The 22,189-nt window shown below is 37.9% G+C and overlaps 1 protein-coding gene across 11 annotated transcripts in view; it reads left to right on the top strand.

The window, feature by feature from the left end:
* The window catches only part of LOC117416497 (TRAF2 and NCK-interacting protein kinase), a 146,235-nt gene that overhangs the window by 40,151 nt on the left and 83,895 nt on the right, over positions 1 to 22,189 (top strand). For all 11 annotated transcript variants that reach the window (XM_059034582.1, XM_059034583.1, XM_059034580.1 and 8 more), the window contains exon 3: positions 21,206 to 21,262. In XM_059034582.1, the coding sequence (XP_058890565.1) occupies positions 21,206 to 21,262 (57 nt within the window). The remainder of the gene's footprint in view (positions 1 to 21,205; positions 21,263 to 22,189) is intronic.

The following is a 22,189-nucleotide window of genomic DNA, read 5'->3' as shown; positions in this document are numbered from 1 at the left end:
GGAAGGAAAACATTTCTGCCGTCCACTATGAAGCGCAAATCTCCAGGCAGCAAGAGCTGCTTTTTAAAGACCCTTTAAAATAAAATATTCAACTAAAATATTTTACACTTGTATACGCTTGTTACAGTGAGAATCTAATTGGGATAACCTGATTTTTGTAAGATTTTTAGCATGCTGTCAATTGTATACTTTATTTAAATCTGCTAATTGACTGCTGTGCAAGATAGTTACTGCACTCTGTTAATAAAACAATTGACGGGGCTCCCGAGTGGCGCATCCAGTAAAGGCGCTCCTCGCAGGATGTGCCCTATAGCCTGGAGATCGCTGGTTCGAATCCAGGCTATGTCACAGCTGACCGTGACCGAGAGTTCCTAGGGGGCGGCGCACAATTGGCTGAGCGCTGCCCGGGTAGGGAGGGCTTAGGTCGGCAGGGGAATCCACGGCTCACCGCGCATCAGCGACCCCTGTGGCCGATAGGGCGCCTGTGGCTCTGCAGCAGAGCCGCCAGATCTGTGTTGTCCTCCGGCACTATAGGTCTGGTGGCATTGCTGTGGATCTGCAGTGCGAAAAATGACGGCTTGGAAGGAGCACGTTTCGGAGGACGCGTGTTCCAGCCTCCGTTTCCCGAGTCGGCGGGGGGGTTGCGAGCGGTGAGCCGGGGATACAAATAATAATTGGGCATGCTAAATTGGGGTGAAAACTGGGGTAAAAATAATTGGCGACGACTAAATTTAAAAAAAAATAAATAAATAAATAAATAAATAAAAATAAAACAATTGAACGATTTAGGCAGAAGTAATGGTAAATCTTAAGAAAACAAAATAATGTAGTATGCATTCTTTAAGAATGGGTGTGGGGGTGTATTTAATAGGATACAATATAAACCATGACCATCTGGACCTCCAAGTAAAAAAATAGATTTTAACAACTTGGTTAGCACAACCTTTGAGTGTCGGAAATGCCTGTATACTTTTACTATTTATCTGATCCCTAAAACCTGTAAAAGCAGAGTTCAAAGCATTAAGAGCAAAAGTTGTAAAGAATAACAGAAACCTTTTGTCTTTTTAATAAACTAAATATCTAAATTCATAGTTAGTACTGTATTGTGCCACATTTTCATATGCACCATCATTTCACTGACAGTATAATGTATTTGTGGTCCTCATTCTGTCCTTCTGTATCTTTTGGGTTCTGCAATCAGAAACCTGTCTCTCGTGTCCTTTGCATTGGATGCTCATTAGATAACTTCACCCATTGGTGTGGGTTGGAGAGCTTGAATTCGGCCAGCCTGCAATCCGAACTAGGGCTGTCAAAATCCCAATTTAAATTGATTTGATCTCGATCTGCTGCTGATGGGAAATTGACACGTGTAATTTTTCACATCACTTTCACGCCAGACCCAGTGGCACATGGAAACTTGCCATGAGTAAAATCTTTACGAGTTAAGTGTGGGTTAGTGGGCTGAGGTGGTTGTGTGTGTGTGTGTGTGTGTGTGTGTGTGTATAAAAATACAACAAAAACTCAGTTAGTATCACAACGAAAAATCTCTTGGTTGTTAAATATCAACTTTGCAATAGTATTGGCTTTGTCCATTCATTCTGTATGGAATTTTGTATACATGTTTGAGATTCTTTCCCATAGATAAGAGTCTAACGGCAGCTTCTTTCCTCCATCTCAGCAAGCTTTGACACGTTGCAGTCATAGCTCTGTAACCAATCATAACAAATACACCACTGATTGTGAACTGCTCTCAGATAAGTTGTTTGTGTGTTTTGTTATACAGTACATTGGAAGCGTGTCGCCAGGTTTCTGAAGAACAGCAGCACCTGACCTTGTCGATTTTCAAGGAAATTCTTCAGACTGCTTTTAAAGCGGCCCGAAAGCTTGGCTATGTTTAGACATGTTATATGTACAGTAGAGGGTGTTCATAATCAGTGTAACACTGAAACCTAAAAGCTATTGCAGTGAACAGGTACCCTGGCTGCTAACACTCCCCATACATGTTACACAGAGTAGTGATTCGTCTTGACTGAATATCCTGTGTACGTGCACCACTGTTACAAAACAAGTAGGCCATTTTCTTTTTTTTTTTTTTTTTTTTTTTTTTTTTTTTAAATTTAGTCGTCGCCAATTATTTTTACCCCGGTTTTCACCCCAATTTAGCAAGCCCAATTATTATCTGTATCCCCGGCTCACCGCTCGCAACCCCCCTGCCGACTCAGGAAACGGAGGCTGAAACACGCGTCCTCCGAAACGTGCTCCTTCCAAGCCGTCATTTTTCGCACTCCAGATCCACAGCAATGCTACCAGACCTATAGTGCCGGAGGACAACACAGATCTGGCGGCTCCGCTGCAGAGCCACAGGCGCCCTATCGGCCACAGTGGTCGCTGATGCGCGGTGAGCCGTGGATTCCCCTGCCGACCTAAGCCCTCCCTACCCGGGCAGCGCTCAGCCAATTGTGCGCCGCCCCCTAGGAACTCTCGGTCACGGTCAGCTGTGACATAGCCTGGATTCGAACCAGCGATCTCCAGGCTATAGGGCACATCCTGCGAGGAGCGCCTTTACTGGATGCGCCATTCGGGAGCCCTCAGTAGGCTATTTCTTAAGAGCCCTGCTAAAACCCAAGCTTACCAAGACAGTCTGTTGTCTTTCTACAGTATTGCACTTCATGTCTGAGGTTTGGAAGGAAAACATTTCTGCCATCCACTATGAAGCGCAAACCTCCAGGCAGCAAGAGCTGCTTTTTAAAGACCCTTTAAAATAAAATATTCAACTAAAATATTTTATACTTGCATGAGATGGAGTTACGCTTGTTACAATGAGAATCTAATTGGGATAACCTGATTTTTGTAAAATTTTTAGCATGCTGTTAATTGCATACTTTATTTAAATCTGCTAATTGACTGCTGTGCAAGATGGTTACTGTACTCTGTTAATAAAACAATTGAACGATTTAGGCAGAAGTAATGGTAAATCTTAAGAAAACTAAATAATGTAGTATGCATTCTTTAAGAATGGGTGTGGGGGTATATTTAATAGGATACAATATAAACCGTGATCATCTGGACCTCCAAGTAAGAAAATTGATTTTAACAACTTTGTTAGCACAACTTGGTTTGAGTGCTGGAAAAGCCTGTATACATTTACTATTTATCTGATCCCTAAAACCTGTAAAAGCAGAGTTCAAAGCATTAAGAGCAAAAGAACAGCAATCTTTGTGGATCCATGAGTATACATTGGTTACCAAAAAATAAAATAAATCCATAAAAAAAAATATATATATATATATATATATATATATATATATATATATATAATATATATATATATATATATATACACACACATTGCAACAAGAACAAAATGACAAGTGTGCCAGGCATCCACTCCTGTTACAAGCACTAAAGTGGAGATTCGTTTTGACATAAAGTTGCATTATTGATTCCCTAGTATATTTGCTATGGTGGTGTTAGTGAACTTTTAGATGACAAAATAGGCAAAACCTGCAGACCGTACCTGCAGTGCGACAGAACTAAATGCAGTGGAAACTGCTGGTAAATTAAGCCCTGACCCTCTGAGCTCCTACGGAGCCTGCGGTTTCATTGAGCTTATCGTCAGCCGCGTTTTGGCTTGAATCTCATTTGATAGAGTTGCACTTCTCTGGGTTTATCAGCTCCTCTTGTGATTTGAGTTTATTATTGTCTGCGATTTTACTGTGCAAACCTTTTGAACTGAATGCAAGTTGTGATCTGCAGTGTTCATTTCCTCCTTCTGTCGTTTTATACTTCGACATAAAGGCTTGTCTCTATGATTTTTTTTTTCTTCTCCTCAATAGACAGGTGGCAGAGGTGTGGTAATGAAAATGGGCAGTGAGATGTATGATTAATTGAGACCTAACAGTGAGACTGCAGCTGCTGTGCATCTTCATGGGAGCAAAGCATCTGGTGCCTCTTCAGTCTCAAGTGGAGTTCTAGACTGTTGAAAGCATTAGTTTTGTTTAGCTTTAAAAGTCTTGTTCTTGCACGTTTTACAGTGATTTCACGAGAGTCATTTAAAATGTGTTAAATGAAAATAGAACATTGTAGTGTCTTCCTACTGTATATTTTTAAAATAAGTTTTGCTTTGACGAGAAAGCAAAACAATGAATTGTTTTCTAAAAATCGGAAAACGGGAGTGTGGCTATAACCGATCTCTCCTACATGACAGAAGCTACTGTATAATTGTTTCTGTTGCCACCAATTTAACAATTACAACTTCAGTCAAATGAATGAATGCTCTGACCCTGCTTATTTCCAGACTTCTCCCCCTGCCCCTCTCTCCTCCTCCCTGCCTCCAGAACACTGGCTGCCTTCCGTGTTGTGCGTGTCTGTGTGCGTTTTCCTTTCTTTATTGTGCAGCGTCCAGCCTGTAGCCAGGAAACTTTAAAAGATACAATGCTAGTTTAGGTTTTACTGTATATTTTGTATTGATAAAAGAAGATTTTATAAAGTACCACGCTCACAAATGTACGCTTTCAGAAGTCCAAATAGTCGAAATACAATAAAACAGTTGCACTCTTTTTAAAACTTCTTAAACTTCTCATGCCCCAGTCTTGGTGATTTTTATATTACAATGCCGTTGTGTCTACACACATCTCAGCAAAGTCTTGCATTTGCTCCCTTTTACAGCCATTGTGATTGTTTGTTTGTTTGTTTGTTTGTTTGTTTGTTGGCATTTCACGGTCTCCGCATCTGTAACCAACAGTGTGCTACAGCTACACCATTTCAAATTAAAAGTGCGCTAAAGGCTAGTACAGTCTTGCAAGACTGTCTGTCTAGGCTTTTAGTATTTCTTATGTTTGGTAACCAAAGAATAACTGTCTTATAATTACACAGACACAAGAGACGGTATGTTCCACAGAATACCTTGTATGCAATTTAAGCTTATGCACAGTGACCAAAGATTATAATAAATGAATGTGACAGACTGACATTTTTTAGGTTTGTACACTGTTGTAGTGTACAAGATTCTTAAGGTACATTACCTATTATTAATAATGCTTTACCTGACAAATGTCTGGAGCCTTTAATTATTTTGAAGAAGGTACAGTACTAGCACTAGATTTAGGGTTTTGAGGAAGGTATCCCTGGAATTCAGTACGCCTTCCCAGGACACTAAATGCCAGTACCATAAATTGAGCACAGGTTAGATAAATCAAGATACAATATTACTGCAATAGATACACAATATTAATTGGTTGTCAATACTGTGGTAGAAATATTATTAATGTTTCCTAATGGATGAATGTAGGATGTCTAAAGAGTTTAAACTTCAGAACCCCCCTAACGTTCGGAGGTCCTGTTTTGTACCTCCGAGGTGGCAGCCCTAACTAGACTGAGGGTTTAATGTGGGGGGCTGCTGCTCAAGAATGATACAAATCATTACAGGAACAAATTGGATAATGAGTTGAGTGGATTAGAGAATTCAAAAGCTGCTTTGTCCCCATTGTATTATAGTAGATCCACGGACGAGATGTATATGGCTGTAAGCCATGTTTCTTTCTTTGTTAAATGTAAGGTTCTGCATTGAATTACCATTAAAAATGCTGTACAACACAATGGCCTGGTCATGTACTCGTGTGCTACAGTATGCTGATTTAATTATAGTGTAATGCTGCAATGGCTACAGTGTAGCACTGTTCTCCTACAAAACACCAGAGCCATTTAGACACAAATTTTAAATACTGTAGCAGATGTGATGCTCTGAATCTGATGGATCATACTGTAGAATATGAATGTAGTATGGGTTCCAAACCAAAACCAACAACTGTAGAGAACAAAAAACAAAACACAAATGTTTTGTACACACATTTTGTAATTCTTTGTTTACTAAGTCCTTCCAGATGTGGTTTTCCTTATTTATTAACTTTTTGAACTGATTTTTTCAGTCACTTGAAATGCGTTTGAGTCTTCTAATGCAAGTCTATTGACAGGAGGGCTAAACCAATGGGTTATTGATTTTACACGCATGAATTTCAGACTGCAATTCATCAAGCTAAATAAAATGTGTACTAGGGCCAGCAGTAAACAATGTATGTCAAAGCCAGGTACAGTCCTAGACATGCTGACCTAACATACCCGCCAATTTCCTGGTTGTAGCCAGCATATTCTCATTTCAGATCAATTGCTGCTAAGTAATGTATTAAAGATTTTTGGGACTCCCAGAAACTAATATTTATCAGCGTTCTAACTCACATTCAGTAAAACTACACTTATTCCCGTGTCTGTGAAATTTAAACAAGTTCTTAAAGTTTTGTGACATCCTACTGTTTTCACTTTAGTTGTAAGTTATAAAAATGATGGTTCAATTAGTATTTGATGAAAACTGAATTGTGTCCCTGTTGATTGTGGAGGAGGGGAGACTGCAGTATTAGAAACAGAGCTCTGTGAAGTACAGTACCATTTCAAAGAGTCAATCAAATTCTTTAGATACATTAGTAATACTTATGCCTAATTTTTAAGATGTCACTGATTTAATCATTCACTTAAAATGGGTTAGTTGTGTCCCAGATTCGAGGTCGACACACTGTTCCATTTACAGTTTATATCTGCAATGGCAATTTGTGTTATAGTAGATGATCTTTCAAAGCATTCAAGATATCTTCTTACTACTCACTATACACACATAACTACTCTTCTAGTCTAATAATGTTTCAACATATGACCCATTGGTGACAATAGGTGTAAAGTTAGAAAAAAGTGCAGTGACATCACTAAAAAATACCTTGGTGTACTTGGGAGAACTCTTGAACCACTGTAATTGTTGTGGATGTCTGGTCAGAAATGGCATCCCTTCAGTATAAATTGTGTCCTTCTAACAAAATATGGCACACTTTATCCTGTAAAAATGACACACTTTCTGTATACTCACTAATGGTATTTTGTTAGAATAAATACATTTAGCAAGGTTTTCATGCGTCTCAACAGCTAATTATTGGTGGAACAGCAAAGTGTTTTCTATGTAAAATATTATCAGCTATACAGTACCCAGTGGCGCTGGAACGTTTTTTTTATAGTGGGGGTGCTGAAAGCCATTGAACGAAACTGTAACCCCTGTGTATGATGGAAGCAGGTACACAGCACTTCAATCCAGGGAGTGCTGCTGCACCACTAGTTCCAGCAGCCCTGGCATTATCTACAGTATCGTATACTGTATTGCATACAGTTTGGCAAAATTGTATTTGTATGCATCTCTTGAGGAGACTGGTCCCTATGACAATATCGAAAGGTCATTCTGGGACGGCTTGAGTCATCCATTTGAGGTTTTCCGAAATGTCATAAAATACGAATGTGCCAGCAATGTGAGCAATCAGGACCCAAAGTCTTACTGATCAGACTTGTTCTAGGTTATCCAACCAGAAATCAATCTCACTTTGGAAAGAGGTCCGGGCAATCTTAACCAGTTCACAGCAGGGGCCTGTGATGAACAGCAGCAATGGCACAGCATGGGCTTCCTTGATTCCTACTTTGCTGGCACATGATTAGTTTTTTTGAAATATCATAAAATAGAATGGCTAACTTACTGCCCTTGAAAAACCTTTCAGTATTGCCTAGGGTCCAGTAGGGTCCAGAGATGGATCCAAATACAACTTTGCCAAACTATATACAATACTGTAGGCATTGTACAGCATTTAGCTTATAATAATGTACATACAAAACAAACTGTGGTTTCTATCTGTTCTCTCAATTATTTGCTACCTTTAGACAGAAAATGTGCTATTTTTAACGATAAAGTATGCCATATTAAAGTAGGACATTTTCAATTTTTTTTCTAGAAAAAACAGAACTTTGTGACTATTATTATTTGTTTATTTAGCAGACGCCTTAGAGACTAGGGTGTGTGAACGATGCATCAGCTTCAGAATCACTTAAAACAGCGTCTCAGCCAACGGAGCACAAGGAGGTTAAGTGACTTGTTAAAGGTCACACAGTGAGTCAGTGAGTGAACCAGGATTTGAACTGGGGACCTCCTGGTTAAAAGCCCTTTTCTTTAACCACTGGACCACATAGCCTCCTATTTGAAGCACAAGTGTGTATATACTATGCCTTTTGAGTTCAGGGGTGCTGAAGGGATGTCATTTCTTGCCTGCCAATCACTTTGAGGGGCTCATAACTCAGTAACCGTTTAGTTGAGTGCTAATATTTTGGAATTCTGCCTAAAACACTTCCAGGTATTTCCATATGCGAAAATCTGAGATGATGAGCTGGACATGCAATGACCCAATCGCCACACCTCAAAACTGACCTGCCATTCAGTCCTAGACCCAATATTGCTGAATTGCGTTGTGGTTTTGTGATGTGAATTAAATATCCACTGGTTACCGAGACCAACATTTTAAATTTCACTTGTGACCTGAACTGGAACAGAACTTGAGGTTCCCAACGAGGACAGCCTGCTACATGAATTATATTCTGAAATAATTGTCTTTCTGTCCTGCACATGATTGGATTCATAATGTTTTGTGAGACAAGCAATCAGTCACACACCGTGTCGGGTTTCCGGTAGCACAGTCAGTCTATTACTTTTAGATGGAGGTCTTCTATCTATAAAAATAGGTAAAACTATGACTGTATCTCTTCTGTTTCTATAGGTGAGGTAATGAAAGTTGCAGAGCAATGACAACATCTTTTCTGCTGTTAGTCACTCCTGCTGTTTATGCCATCTGACATGGGGAAATGACATTCTCTGTCGGCAAAAAAAACAAGTGTAGGACCTGCCACTGTGTTTGCTCATTGAAATGGACGGAAATAATTAATAAGCATGAACTATCTGATAAGTAGATTCAATCCTGGTATATAAAAATGCAAATGTAACCCCCCCCCCCCACACACACACACACACAAACACACAAATGTTTTGAGAGAATACTTTCCTTTTTTGCTTGAAATTGTAATTGCACTTAAAAGCTCCAAACTGGATTTGACTTTTCCAATACTTCGCAGTGTGAAACATGTGCAAGATTCAGAATAGCAGTGCATTGAGAACAATGTTATTCAAAAGCAAGAAGCAGACTCTTCACAAAAGCCTTCAAATACAACATTAATGTGCATAATGTTATAACAATGAATTCTCTTGGTAAAAAGAAAAAGGACATCTGTTTTTATTTTTCATTACATTCTGGTATTTCTCAACACAAAACAAATACAAACCGAAGTCTAGCAATGCACAAGGAAAGCAGGTGTTTCAGGGTAGCTAGCTATGTCAGGCTCCACATAGGACACAGGGCAAAAAAAAAAAAGCCATGTCAATCCATAATCGATATATCAATGAATTATTGCATGACGTATTGGATATTGGAAACCAATGTTTGTAAAAGAGCAGCAAAAATTCTTTACATTGTCTGTATTTTTAAGTTTTTAGCCTCACCAAGAACTACTGGATGCAGCTACCGTACCCTTTAATTTAATCAATGTTTAAAAAGGAAGTGTTTTTTTGTTGTCACCTCCTGTGGTGCCATTGACAGTTTAATTGCATCAGTTGGAATGTGATGTTCTCTCACCAGCACAAGGCTTAGCCTTAAATAGCTTTTTTGTGCACAGTGATTGTTGGATGAGCTTAGATAACAGGAAGCGGTGATTTATGTGAAAAATCCTGCAGTACGACATATATAGCAGTACAAATTAAGCAATTTTTTATTTAAAAAAATAAATAAATTTATATATATGTGACTTGTGTATCGATGAATCGGGATACTTTGATGTCATATTATAATAGAGGTATGTATCATTTGTATTGTGATACAAGACCAAAAGCACTTCAATACTCATTGTAGTTCAAGGTGGTTCTTGAATGAAGAATGTTACAGCAAATAAAGTAATTAAAGAAAATAGAGAGTGACTCCAGAACTTTACAGTAAAGGTTTTTTTAATGAATCATTCTTTTTTTTATTTTCCCTCAACCAGTGCTGGTCATTACCAGAATGTCCATTATTTTCAGTCTAGAATTCTTTTCTAAGCACAGACTAATGTAATTGCCCTTCGCTCTTTGTCTACAATCTGCAATAGTTTATCATCCTTTTAATAGTCACAAATTAAAACAATAAACCCCGGAGAGCCTCAGTCCAGCTTTATCTGCCCATTTCCCCTTTCTGTATGTGCGGGCCCAATCTAGGCAGCTTTTCAGTTGTCTTTTTAAAGGTACTGTGGCAACAACCTTGTTTATTTTGACATCCCAGGCAGTCCAGGAAAGAGTAAATAAAGCACCACAACTGAGCGAGGTTAACATTCTTTTTAAATGACATTTCAGGAATAAGAAGGAGAAGAATTGGATGCAATATCCTGGAGAAATGTTTTGTGGAGTGTGTGTGTGTGTGTGTGTTTCTCCTCCAAAGATCTCTACCAGTCTGATGCAACCATATGAAAGAAAGGAAGCAAGTCTGCATTAGGTCATATGTGTACATATTTGAAAAGCACAAGTAATTCATGGTGCACTGCTGGGACTTACTCATTTCATAGCAGTTTGAGTGAGCTTAAAGACTAACCAAAAAGGTAACCAGGTTGGTTGTGTTTTAAGATAATGCATTCAGTAAGTGTTAAGGTAAAAGACAAGGGTCTGTAAGATGGAAGTGTTGCTTACAAGTGACAGACAAAAATGGTATATTTACTATAGCAGTTATATTTACTACATTGTTTTAAATACACAGAACTGGATGCCAAGGTGTTGTTGGCAACTTTCTTAATCCTAAAAGTCTCACCAAAAATAGTGATTTTCAATCAGTGCAAATGATCTAACTTTAAAACTTTTGCTCAAAGGTGTTAGTTTACTAATGTATTTCCTAACATTTTGCTGAAAAACAATTCCTGACAAACACCCCAAATTTACACATTTAAATCAAGTATCATGTCGGTCCCAAAGGGCTTTTAACAATGCTTCAAAATTGTAATTAGTTTTAAAATGTAACCCAGGACTTGCAGAATTCTCATTAACTTTTTGGCTAAAAGAACCATAGTGAAAGATGATATGGTAATCGGAAGTTTAAAAATGTTAATAAGGTCACTGTAAGCTCTCTTGATGAAAGCGAATTGCTCTGCCCATTTCACAGTTGAATGACTGACTCATTTTTCCCAGAATTGAATTTGGTTGTCATTTCTTGCATAAAATCAATTGGAATAGAACTTGAAAGACTAAAAATGTATTTGTCATCTTCTATGATGAATTGCAGCTACATGATTGTGTGTTCCTGCTTTATCTTGATCACACTGAAACGGTCTTCAGGGTCTGAGTACAGTGTACTATAGGTACTTCAATCTGACTCACGAAAGAACATGAACATAGATTCGTTTTTTCTTCATAGGTAATTTCTGAAATTGTTTATTTCCACATTCATAAACTTAACTATATCTTGTTCTATATATAAACCTTTTTTTATATATCTATTTTATAATGCATATATGATCTTTTTCAAAGTTTTGGCAGGGCAACTTCTCGAACTCCATAGAGTTCACACAACTTTTATGAAATGTATACAAATTTAAATAAAAAATCATGACTGACGAGGATGGGGATATAGATATTTGAATAAGTTTGAACCAGAGCATCATAAAGTATGTATATCTGCATGCATTTTTGATTTTGTTATTATCTGAATGATATCCTGTATTTGTTTTAGTTAATTTATTGCAAAATAGAATTGTATGACTGGGAGCATTGTTTTCAGCTGAATAACTAATGGAGATGTCAGTTGAGACCTGCGCAGCAAGTGGGTCAGAAGGATGAACCCTGGATAGCTTAGGGTTGACCAGCTCGACTTTCTATTACAGATTTCTTCAAAAAGGTGCACTGAATAATCGGGAGTCAAACTGGTATTTGTCACTGGTTGCCAGTGGTTGGATATGGTTTTGAATAAGCATATCTACCCCGTTCCTCTAGATATCTAGGTAAAAGCTGTACTGTAGGAGAGGTACTGGGACTAAGCCTTTTGAAGTGCGTTTACATTAAATGGAGGTTACTGTACAAGATTGAGACATTCTTTGTATAACTGGATATGTTTTTTACCTTTTTGATTTGCTTTTTTTAAACGTTTTTAAAACATTTAAAAGTGATTTTCCTATATAGGCTTAAAGTGGAATACAGAAGTCTCGTTTTCAGCCCAGTATAAGGCTGCATCTCCAATGCCTTGTTTTTTCATATTCGTGCCTGCTGGTGTCAGGGCTACAGTGTGAAGTAGATCTGGTCATACGACTGATTTGCTTTTAATCCTGATCTTAAGGATATGAATTCTGTAGTTTTAAAAGTAAAATGACAAAATTTGTAATAATATGCATATTTAAATGCCGAATAACTAATGGGGGTGTTTTAGATTAATTAAATAGACCCTGCTGTCTGACATGTTTTTTGTTGGAATAACAATTAAACCAGGATAATAAATTTAGTGCTACATACCAGTTATTTTTTTTTTCAACAAAAAACACCCATAAAATAATATTAGACAGCAGGTTCATTTAAATTTGCATGAAGGTCGGCTGTAGCCAAGGTCAGATTTCCCTCGGCTTTGAAAATATTAATCTTCACCTGACTCCAGTCTGAAAAAGTCATTTGCCGAGTGCCATAAACCTTTTCTTGGATTTAGAAAGTCTCCTGTAGTTTTTCAATATGTTGACACAACATTTGCTGATAAGGTAAGAATAGGCTTATTTGTAATGGTTAGAGAGAGGCACATGTACCGCAAAAAAAATATAGGCCTACATATATGTTTTAGATAACAGGAAGCGGTGATTTATGTGACGGCACACTCTTTGAGAACCTTGGAAAAAACAGATACTGCTGTGTACAGTACAGCAATATATTTATATGTTAGCTGTGTTTACAGTAAATAAGTAAAAAAAATCCTGCAGTACAACATATATAGCAGTTCTCTCTCTCTCTCGCTCTCGCGCTCGCTCTCGCTCTCGCGCTCGCTCTCGCTCTCGCTCTCGCTCTCGCTCTCTCTCTCGCTCTCGCTCTCGCGCTCTCGCTCTCGCTCTCGCTCTCTCTCTCTCTCTCTCGCTCTCGCTCTCGCTCTCGCTCTCGCTCTCTCTCTCTCTCTCTCTCTCGCTCTCGCTCTCGCTCTCGCTCTCGCTCTCGCTCTCGCTCTCGCTCTCGCTCTCGCTCTCGCTCTCGCTCTCTCTCTCTCTCTCTCTCTCTCTCTCGCTCTCGCTCTCTCTTATATATACTTCCTGTATCTTGTATTTGACTTTACTCCTTATATGTATCCGTATTCACATTTTTTGTAATTGCTTTTATTTGAAATCATTCTCATCCATTCATTGTACTTACTACATGCTTATACTGGACTTTACTCATATAAGCAAATAGTTTTAATATAACTTAACTGCTCTTAGTCAAACCCGCTCTTGCATGTAATTTACTGTATTCTCTATTTTTTGTGCTTATACTTTACAACTGCTCTTATCTGTAATGTGATATTCTGAAATGTACTTTGTAATGTAATACTTTGTACTGTGATATTTTATAATGATCTAAAATATAAATAATAATAATTGTTATATAAATACATATTTTTTTCTTTTAAATAGTGTCTTTTGTGGGGAATTGCTTTCAGTTCTGATTGAAAGTGTAAGGCTGTGCCTCCTCATCTTGCAAGGCCCTTGTGATATATATATAATGTTTTATTATTATTTTTGCTGTCTATGAGAGATGGACGTTGGTGAAAAGAACCTGTCTGTCACTGTTTAACCAGTTCCATCAATCTTACTGTACGGTTCTCTATTTTCTTTTGTATTATTTTGACATCCAAGTATTGCAGATTACAGGGAGGTTAATGTTCGAGGGTCCCCTTCAACAGTCATTTTTTTTTTCAGTTAAGCACAGCATCTGAGTAAGGTATGTGTTGAGCCTGTCAAAACCAATGTGACGCACCCCGTTTTAAATTAAGTGCAGTCGGTAGAGCTGTTCATATTTATAATTTACATTAATTACAGTGATTAACCTTTTTCTGTGCAATTATCTCAAACTGGGCCTTTACAGGGATAAGGCCTTTTTCAAAAAAAGCCTTGCTTTGATTCCAAAATAGCAGTGAACCCCACGGGCAAGGTGTGTAGCAATGCAAGGCTACCCTGCCACAGAACTGCAGCCTTCTGGGGACCTAGTAGATCTGCAGACCTCAGTAGACAAACACTCGCTTCAGGACCTTTAATGAGATATCTGTCGTTTTTTGTTTTAACAAGGAGTCATTATAGGGACTTAAGTGAAATATAAACTTTTGCTTGTTTTAGTTTGAGATGACCAGTATACACACACAACAGTGCCGGTGTAATGTATTGTATATTTAGTATTATCTAAACACCCAAACTGTAAACTATGATCCATGACCTCAACGTGCCACTTTTAAGGTTTTACCGTGCTGCATTCTCCAAATCAGCATGGTTGACTTCACCTGCTTTAAAATAATCATACCTGAGGCACCTCTCGGAATTCCATTCAACTGCAAAGTCCATTTAAAACCGTGACTTCCCAATCGGCCACTTAACAGTGTTCTCTTCATCTACCTTTACCCTCTTTGGGTGAAATAGGCAATAGAAAAGTTGGTATTGATTAGAAAACAAATATAAGGTGTGTATTAATAATAAAGCCGTATGTAACTAGAGTAATAGGATGGTGGGTTATAGCGACACTCGTAGCGTTTTAAACCGACGTCATACACAGATTTTCACCGTCCTATAAGTCTATAGTAAGTACCATGAATATTTACATCAATTGGACACTTATACACTAGCAATTACTTTTGGATGTGTATGTGATCATCACAATAACCAGTAATTCAGTGTAATCTAATCTACTAAAACTAGACAAGTCTTCTTTGTGGTTTTCATTTGATCTTTTGCAACATTTTGGAAATGTTTATTGTGGATCTATATTAAGTCATACCATAAATTAGTCACAATCCAGCCTCAGAATGGTGCAGTCTGAACCTTTTAATTGAAAAGCATGAGGAAACTGTGGTTTGTCCTCAGACTGTGACCTAGTCTGTCATTTGTCACATGCTTGCACATGTTTTCTTCTTATTGTCGTTTGTGTGAATTGTGGCATTGATGTCTCGAGTCTGAGTCACCTATTGTTGAGGGAGTGCTGGGGTTTCTGTTTTTAAGGCTTTTAAATATTTCTGAGTGTGTTTATGTCCTAAATCCGTGCTTTACAGAAAGGCCTTGTGACTTTAATTAGGCAATAATGTACAAAAGATTTATCCTTTTTTTAAAAGCCAGTTAATGACTGGCTGGAGGATGTACTTTTATATTTCCAGAGGCAATGCCAAGGGCAATATTTGTGCCAGCTGTCATTAATTTGCCTTAACAAAACTGATCCTCTGTTAAATAGCATTACTTCGAATATCCATGAAATATACTTAACTCAAGGGAAAATACTCTTCATGGTCTGAAGCTAATAACAATACATCAAGTGATCCATGATGGTGGATTTGATAAAAGCAACAACAAACAAATCTGTCAATTAGGAATACAGCACACAACGGCTTGATAGCCATCATAAACTTCAATCTTCTGACCCTGTGCTCACATTGTGAACATTGTGCTCAAAGGCATGTACAGTTGCATTAATGGTAAAATTGTTGTGGATTACAAATGTAGTTCAAAAGCACAGTAGGCTACTGAATGTCCAGTTGGGATTGGATTAGCGCTCACAAGTGTGTTGCCTTATAGTATACTGAATGTGATCTGAACCTCCTCTTAATATTTTTAAGCAGTTTGGATTCATAGTAGTATGGAATACTGCTGTGTTTTAAGCCAGATTTATTTTATTGTATTTTTTTATTTGAAAATTCAGATGGATATTTGAATATTCTTTCATTTTTATTTAGTCCGAAAAAGATTGTCCACACCTCATTAACCCCCGGACAGTATATATTATATTAAGTTTTTGATGCAGACGAATCCAGGCGAAAAATGTAATTTTAAAGTGAATGTTGTTTCTGAACTTGCATTAATCAAAAATGACTGTAAAGCATACATGTCATAACTTTAAACTGTAGCTGTAGTTTTGTAAAGACACTAAGCATTTGTACGTGTACAGTACTTGCTAAAAGTGTACTTCTAGAGCTGATTTGAATCTATTTTAGCATTTCAGTATCTGCCTTGGCCCTTTCATCAAGACGCCATCTTTCATCCCCTTGGGCTCCCAGGAGACGCTCTGCGCTGGATTATTATTTTTTTGGTCCAAGTGGAATTAATTGAAACTTTTATGGTCATAATATTTAAATAAATGAGCCATCAGCTGGGGAAATGATGTATGAAAGCAGGTTTTGAACAGCTAATATACTTTTTAATTATGCCCTTTTATAAATGTTGTCTCTTTCAGGGCCCTGTGTAATTATACCAGGAAATAAATGCTAACAGCTCAAGATATTTACAGTGCTTGCGTTTTGTGGGTCATAGATATACCAGGGAGAGAAATATTCCCTGCAGAGCAAGTGGCAACAACAGGAAAGAGGTATTGTTGGTACCTGGTGCCATAGGTGGGGCACCTATTGCCACAAATGATTTAAGGTACCATCCTCTTCAGCTTGGTTAACTGTTGCTCCTACACCTGCCAAACTTCTTGAACAATACACTGTTATTGAATCATCTTGCTTGCTTTCCATGGTGCAGTATATCGTAATGTAATAGAACTGGGTATTGTGATGTATGACCAAAAGCATCACATACTGTAGCTACTTGTAGTCCACCAAATGGTTATTGTAGGACGCATACATGTGATTTTATAGTTGGGAGCAATACACTGTCTCATTTACGTTTTGTCTTTTTTACCCATTATACAAAGTTGATGGTTATCATGTTGTAATATGTAAATAATCATATCGTGATCATAGTGTATTCTACACCCCGATTTTGTGAACTGGTCAAGTAACACTGTAAATCGTGTTGAATCTTTTAAAATATGTCTGGCCAGCAGAAACACACCGAAGTCTGATCAAAAGTAAACCTTTTGGATTTTTCTATTTGTGTTTTTATGAGAAAAAAATAGCATTTTCGGTGTTCATCTGATTGCTGGAGACCCCAATTTTGTCTGCCGTCAACCATGTTTCATAGAACCCACATATTACACTGTCGCTTATCAAAGGTTGCTATTCAACAGGAAAATCATTTTGGAAAAGGATACTATTTGGATGCAGCCTGTGTTGTGTATGAAAATGTATTCTGACCCTTTTAGAGTAAAAAATGTTACTCTGTGCTGTTACTGAGACATGTTCCTTCATGCATGGTACTTCACATCCAAACCCATTTTAAAAGAATCATAATAAGTCAAACGTATGGTATGCCAGCCTTCAATAGTTTCTACAAAACCATCATTTAAGGACCTTTTGTTTTGTCTCTCTTGAGAGATGCAAACAACAAGATGAAGCACTGCACTTACCTTGTAGGTACAGTAGGGTAGTATTTATAGCACTGCCGGGCCAAATAGTAAGATGGCATGCCAGCTATAGCTTTTAAAAAATGTAATAATATGCAAATTATGATTTACTTTATTCCTTCGAATTTTAAGCTGCGCTTTTTAACCATTTTTTGCTTCACAAAAATCGCCTGCATCTTAAATTCGAGTACAGTATAGTGATGCGTGTATTAAAATCGCCAAAAAAAGACGTGACTACCCTTAGTACACAAACAGCAACGTCACTGACTGCCGGGAAAAGACAACAAAGGCGTCTGCCCGAATACACAAGCAGCAACATAACGCTGCTGAGAAAAAACAAACCAAGCTTCCTGAGGAATTCCAAGAGAAACATTTACAATTTTCAGCATTTTTAAGAAACAGTACCATCTTGGACAGAAAATGCTGATCAGATCCCCATATTTTTCGACATACCAAGCAATGTTCAATGCTGTTGTGGTTGCTGGGTTAGGACTACGTGTTGCCTGATGCCGTGGAGTGTTGTGTCATGCTTGCTATTGCCAGGATGTGTGATGTCGTAAGTGAGTGGTGGTGTGTGTACAACAGAGACGCCATCTTATTATAAGTATTATACAGTGTGCAGCACAATAAACAAGCTCTGTGGTTAATCTACATCAACACTGTTTCGTGTGTTTTGTACGATACAACAGCGTAATTGAGGTTGTATCTTTGTAAATGCATATTTATTTGATTTATTTTGTCCTCAAATTGAGGGTGGTAAATTTGGGCTGTGTCTTAAATTCAAGGGCGTCTTAAATTCGAAAGAATACGGTAGTCAAGTTACAAGTGGAATGCTGTATCTTTCTTGTTTGCATCTCACAAAAGAAACAAAGAGAAATTCAAGGCCTTTTTTAAATGATGATGGTTTTTAGAAAGATTAAAATCCAGGTGGGTTTTTATCAAAGCTTCCTTTATGTAGCAAGGGACTACCATTGAGAAGAATATCTCTCTTATGAACAAGGACATATGAGGAACGTGTCATGCTGGTGATAGAGGTCTGCATGCACTGTACTGCACGCATTACACATTTCCAATTGTGATGAAACTTACTCAAACATTATTTTTTTTTTAATGGATCATAAATGAATTGGTGGTACTGTATACTGTGTCATTTGTCTGTTTGTCACACACACTTTTACCTATACTGTATTTAGTGAACCGCTTATCCAATTACTATTTGTTTATTTAGCAGACGCCTTTATCCAAGGCGACTTACAGAGACTAGGGTGTGTGAACTATGCATCAGCTGCAGAGTCACTTACAAATACGTCTCACCGAAAGACGGAGCACAAGGAGGTGAAGTGACTTGCTCAGGGTCACACAATGAGTCAGTGGATGAGGTGGGATTTGAACCGGGAACCTCCTGGTTACAAGCCCTTTTCTTTCACCGCTGGACCACACAGCCTCCTTAACATTATTTTGCACAAGTATCAATCTATGGTGTCTGTCTGTATATAACAATATGTTTTAGATATACAGTATCTAGAGAATCACTTATTCAGTTGTGATAAACCTTTGTCTGGGTGTGCTTTTAGCAAATACTATTGATGTCAGTCTGGGAGTACTGTATGAATCCATCTTCATTTAGTCAAATATTATGCTACTGATTTTACAGCCGTGGCAGTTAATGAATGTCACTGACAAGACAAAACAGCTGCATACATTTGTGCGGATTGCTGCTTCCCACAGAGGAGAAGTAGTGCTTTGTGGAGAGCAGCCATCGGCAAAATTTCATGTGGGTGTGTACACCTGCTTGAAGAGTTCAGTCCAAAAGAACAGTTCATGTAGCTTAACAAACAGCAAAGGTATTGGGTACAAAGTATTAAACACTACTGTAACACCGCCATGATTTCCTTGTTGAGTCGCACTGATGGTATCTCCTGATTCCCTCTATTTTTCGATAACATGTGCTACTTTTATACTAATGCCAGCTCATTTACACACAATATGAGTTCTGTTAGCTGACCCTCCGTGAACGATGGCTGCTCAGGCCTCATGGTTAATAGCCTCACATTTTTCACAACACTATGCTGTGTGTTTGACTGATGAAATGATGTTATACTCAATGGACTTTGAGCTGGTGTGAACGATTGTTTCATCACTTTACACAAGGAATTGTCTGTTGTAGTGTAACGTATGCTCATTTCTCATGTGAATGCAGGATACAGGAGCACATAACTGTCATTCTTGTTTCGTTTAATACAAGTCGTTTGGACATGTTCTCCATTTGTCAACTGTGAGGTCAATTGTGTTTACTCCTTAAAATATAAAGGGTCAGAATGTACCACCTTTGTGCTGGGTGGACCCTCTGGGCAGGGAGAAGTTGGGCTTTTTATTACATCTACCCTTTGGAAGCATCATTTTATTGCAGCCCCAGGAATTGTGCCGTCGTAAACCCCACTTCATTACCTACAGAAAACTGGTTGTCTAATAAAACTGAAGCACAGTAGTTTAGAAATAACAAAGGTATTAAAAAATAGATGGGGATACCGCACTGAAGAGTTTACTCGATGTATAATTAATACAGTCCTAACAAACTGGGTATAGTCATATATGTGGTGATACTGTACCTTGTATTTTCTGTAAGTATTGAGGTCCGAAACGGTTTAAAAAGGTTCATTTAGTATTACAGATCAATACTAATGGTATCGGCAGACCTTTCAACTTGATTACCACACTATGTACAGCTCATGAACTGGGGAGGGTTGTGACCGATTTTCAGATATGAGTTTAATATTGACTGATCAGTGTCTGTATTAGTTTTTTTTCCTACTGCAAAGACTAAAGTGTGGCGTGGATTTAATGTATAATTGCTGTGTGAAATTATGAAAACTATCCATTGACTGCAAACTTGTTTCTACAGTATAAACGTTCAGTATTGCTTCTCAAATGCCTGTTCCTTATAAAATGCACCAATTCTAAGACCCTTGACTATCACTAGTGCTTTGATATCTGTGTAACTCAGAAAATAATTCTTCCATGAGTATGTCTGTTCTCCAGAACCAAGTGAACAATGGCGGACATTTAAATAAAGCTCCATAAATGGTCTCCTCGACACCTGTATTGGTGTCCATGGTGCTCACACACCTTATGGATACTGTACATGGAGGGTGGACAATTGGGACCCCTGTACCTAGCATAGATTGCAAGGTTGGGTATTAGCATAGTACCATCACACTACTGACAATTCACTTGATGCCCGTTTTGCAGTAAAATGACTCTCGAGGGGTGTTGGGCATTATTCCAATGTAGGTTTTGGGGATTTATTTTATAAAGCTTTTATATACTGTACACATCTCCTGAATATCCCCAAACTGTTTTAATGTAGGCCTACTGCTCCAAGAAATCTGTTGTAATATTTACAATGATTGTTGTGGGACATTTGGGACTTAATCGACAAAAACAATGTTAATAATAATAATAATAATAATAATAATAATAATAATAATAATAATAATAATAATAATAATAATAATCACTTCCATTTCACCTATTAAAACCAATCAACAATCCTGTAATCCGATACAGAGGTTGTGTATGAAGAAATACTTGACATCTTTGATTCAAAGTTGTCTAGATATTCTGATGAGCAGCAGGATTGCTTGAGCTGAAGCAGATTGCTTTCAGTGATGTTCTGTCCCCGATTTTTTATAGCAAGATATTCCACACGCTAATGTGAATGAACACTGAGCTTCATGTTTTGGCTCATTTGCAGCCTCTTCTACTTTTTAATAACTCTTTCTGTACCTCTGTTTGTCCAAACAGGGTCGCCATGTCAAGACCGGACAGCTTGCTGCTATTAAGGTCATGGACGTCACCGGGGTAATGTATTTCTCTTGCTTTTGTTTTTCCAAATCGTATCAAATCTTTTCATTTCTATGGTGGTGTAAAGATTATGGATGATTTCAGTAATCCTCAATGTGTTTTGAAAGAATTAGTCTGGTCTGCAGGGTCAAATTCAGGTTTGTTGAACCTACATGTATAGTAACTGTATCCTTGTCAAATTTAACATGAATACTTTGTTTTTCTTGCCTTTTTATAATATATGCAATCATTCTGATTAGTTGTGTGTGTGTGTGCCTGTAATAGGGCACAAGCCCCTGTATAAAATGTGTTATTTATTGTTCCGGTTTGGCAGGGATAGGGTTAATACTATCCCTGTCAAATACACAAGCAGACTGTGGCTGGGATTTAATTGATTGATTAACAATTAATTAAGCCCAGCCACAGGTGTATAAAAGGAGCAATCTCTCCACTTGTGTTGGACGAACCCAGGGCAAGGAGCAGAGCACAACAGCCAAAACAAATGGAAGGACTACAATTCTCCTTTATCAATTCCCAGGCTGAAAGCAGGTAACTACCTTCAGAACACCCTTCTGAGACAATTACCTGCCAGCCCAGCATCCACAGCTATGCCTGTTAACAAGCATACCACTTTATTTGTGAACTTGCTCTGCCTGGGCTCTATTGTAAATAGCTGCGAGATATTTAAAGACGTAGTAACCTCTATTTGATGAACAGTTTTTGTGTGGTGTGTTGTGGTGTTTTTTTATTTTATTTTATTTTTTAATTAAATATGCACAAGAGTGCTTAAACTGCCTCCTTTTGCATCTGCCTGCTATTTTCACAGCCATTAAAGGCTGCACCACCACGCTGCCCGTTCAGTGTCGTTACTCAAACATTCAGTTTCATTGTTTTGTTTGGGTTTTTAATCTTTTTAGTTTTTTTTTTTTTTGTTTGGTTGTTTTT

The sequence above is a fragment of the Acipenser ruthenus genome, chromosome 12, assembly GCF_902713425.1.
Source record: "Acipenser ruthenus chromosome 12, fAciRut3.2 maternal haplotype, whole genome shotgun sequence".
In the NCBI taxonomy this organism is placed as follows: Eukaryota; Metazoa; Chordata; class Actinopteri; order Acipenseriformes; family Acipenseridae; genus Acipenser; species Acipenser ruthenus.
This window is presented reverse-complemented; position numbering and strand designations above follow the sequence as displayed.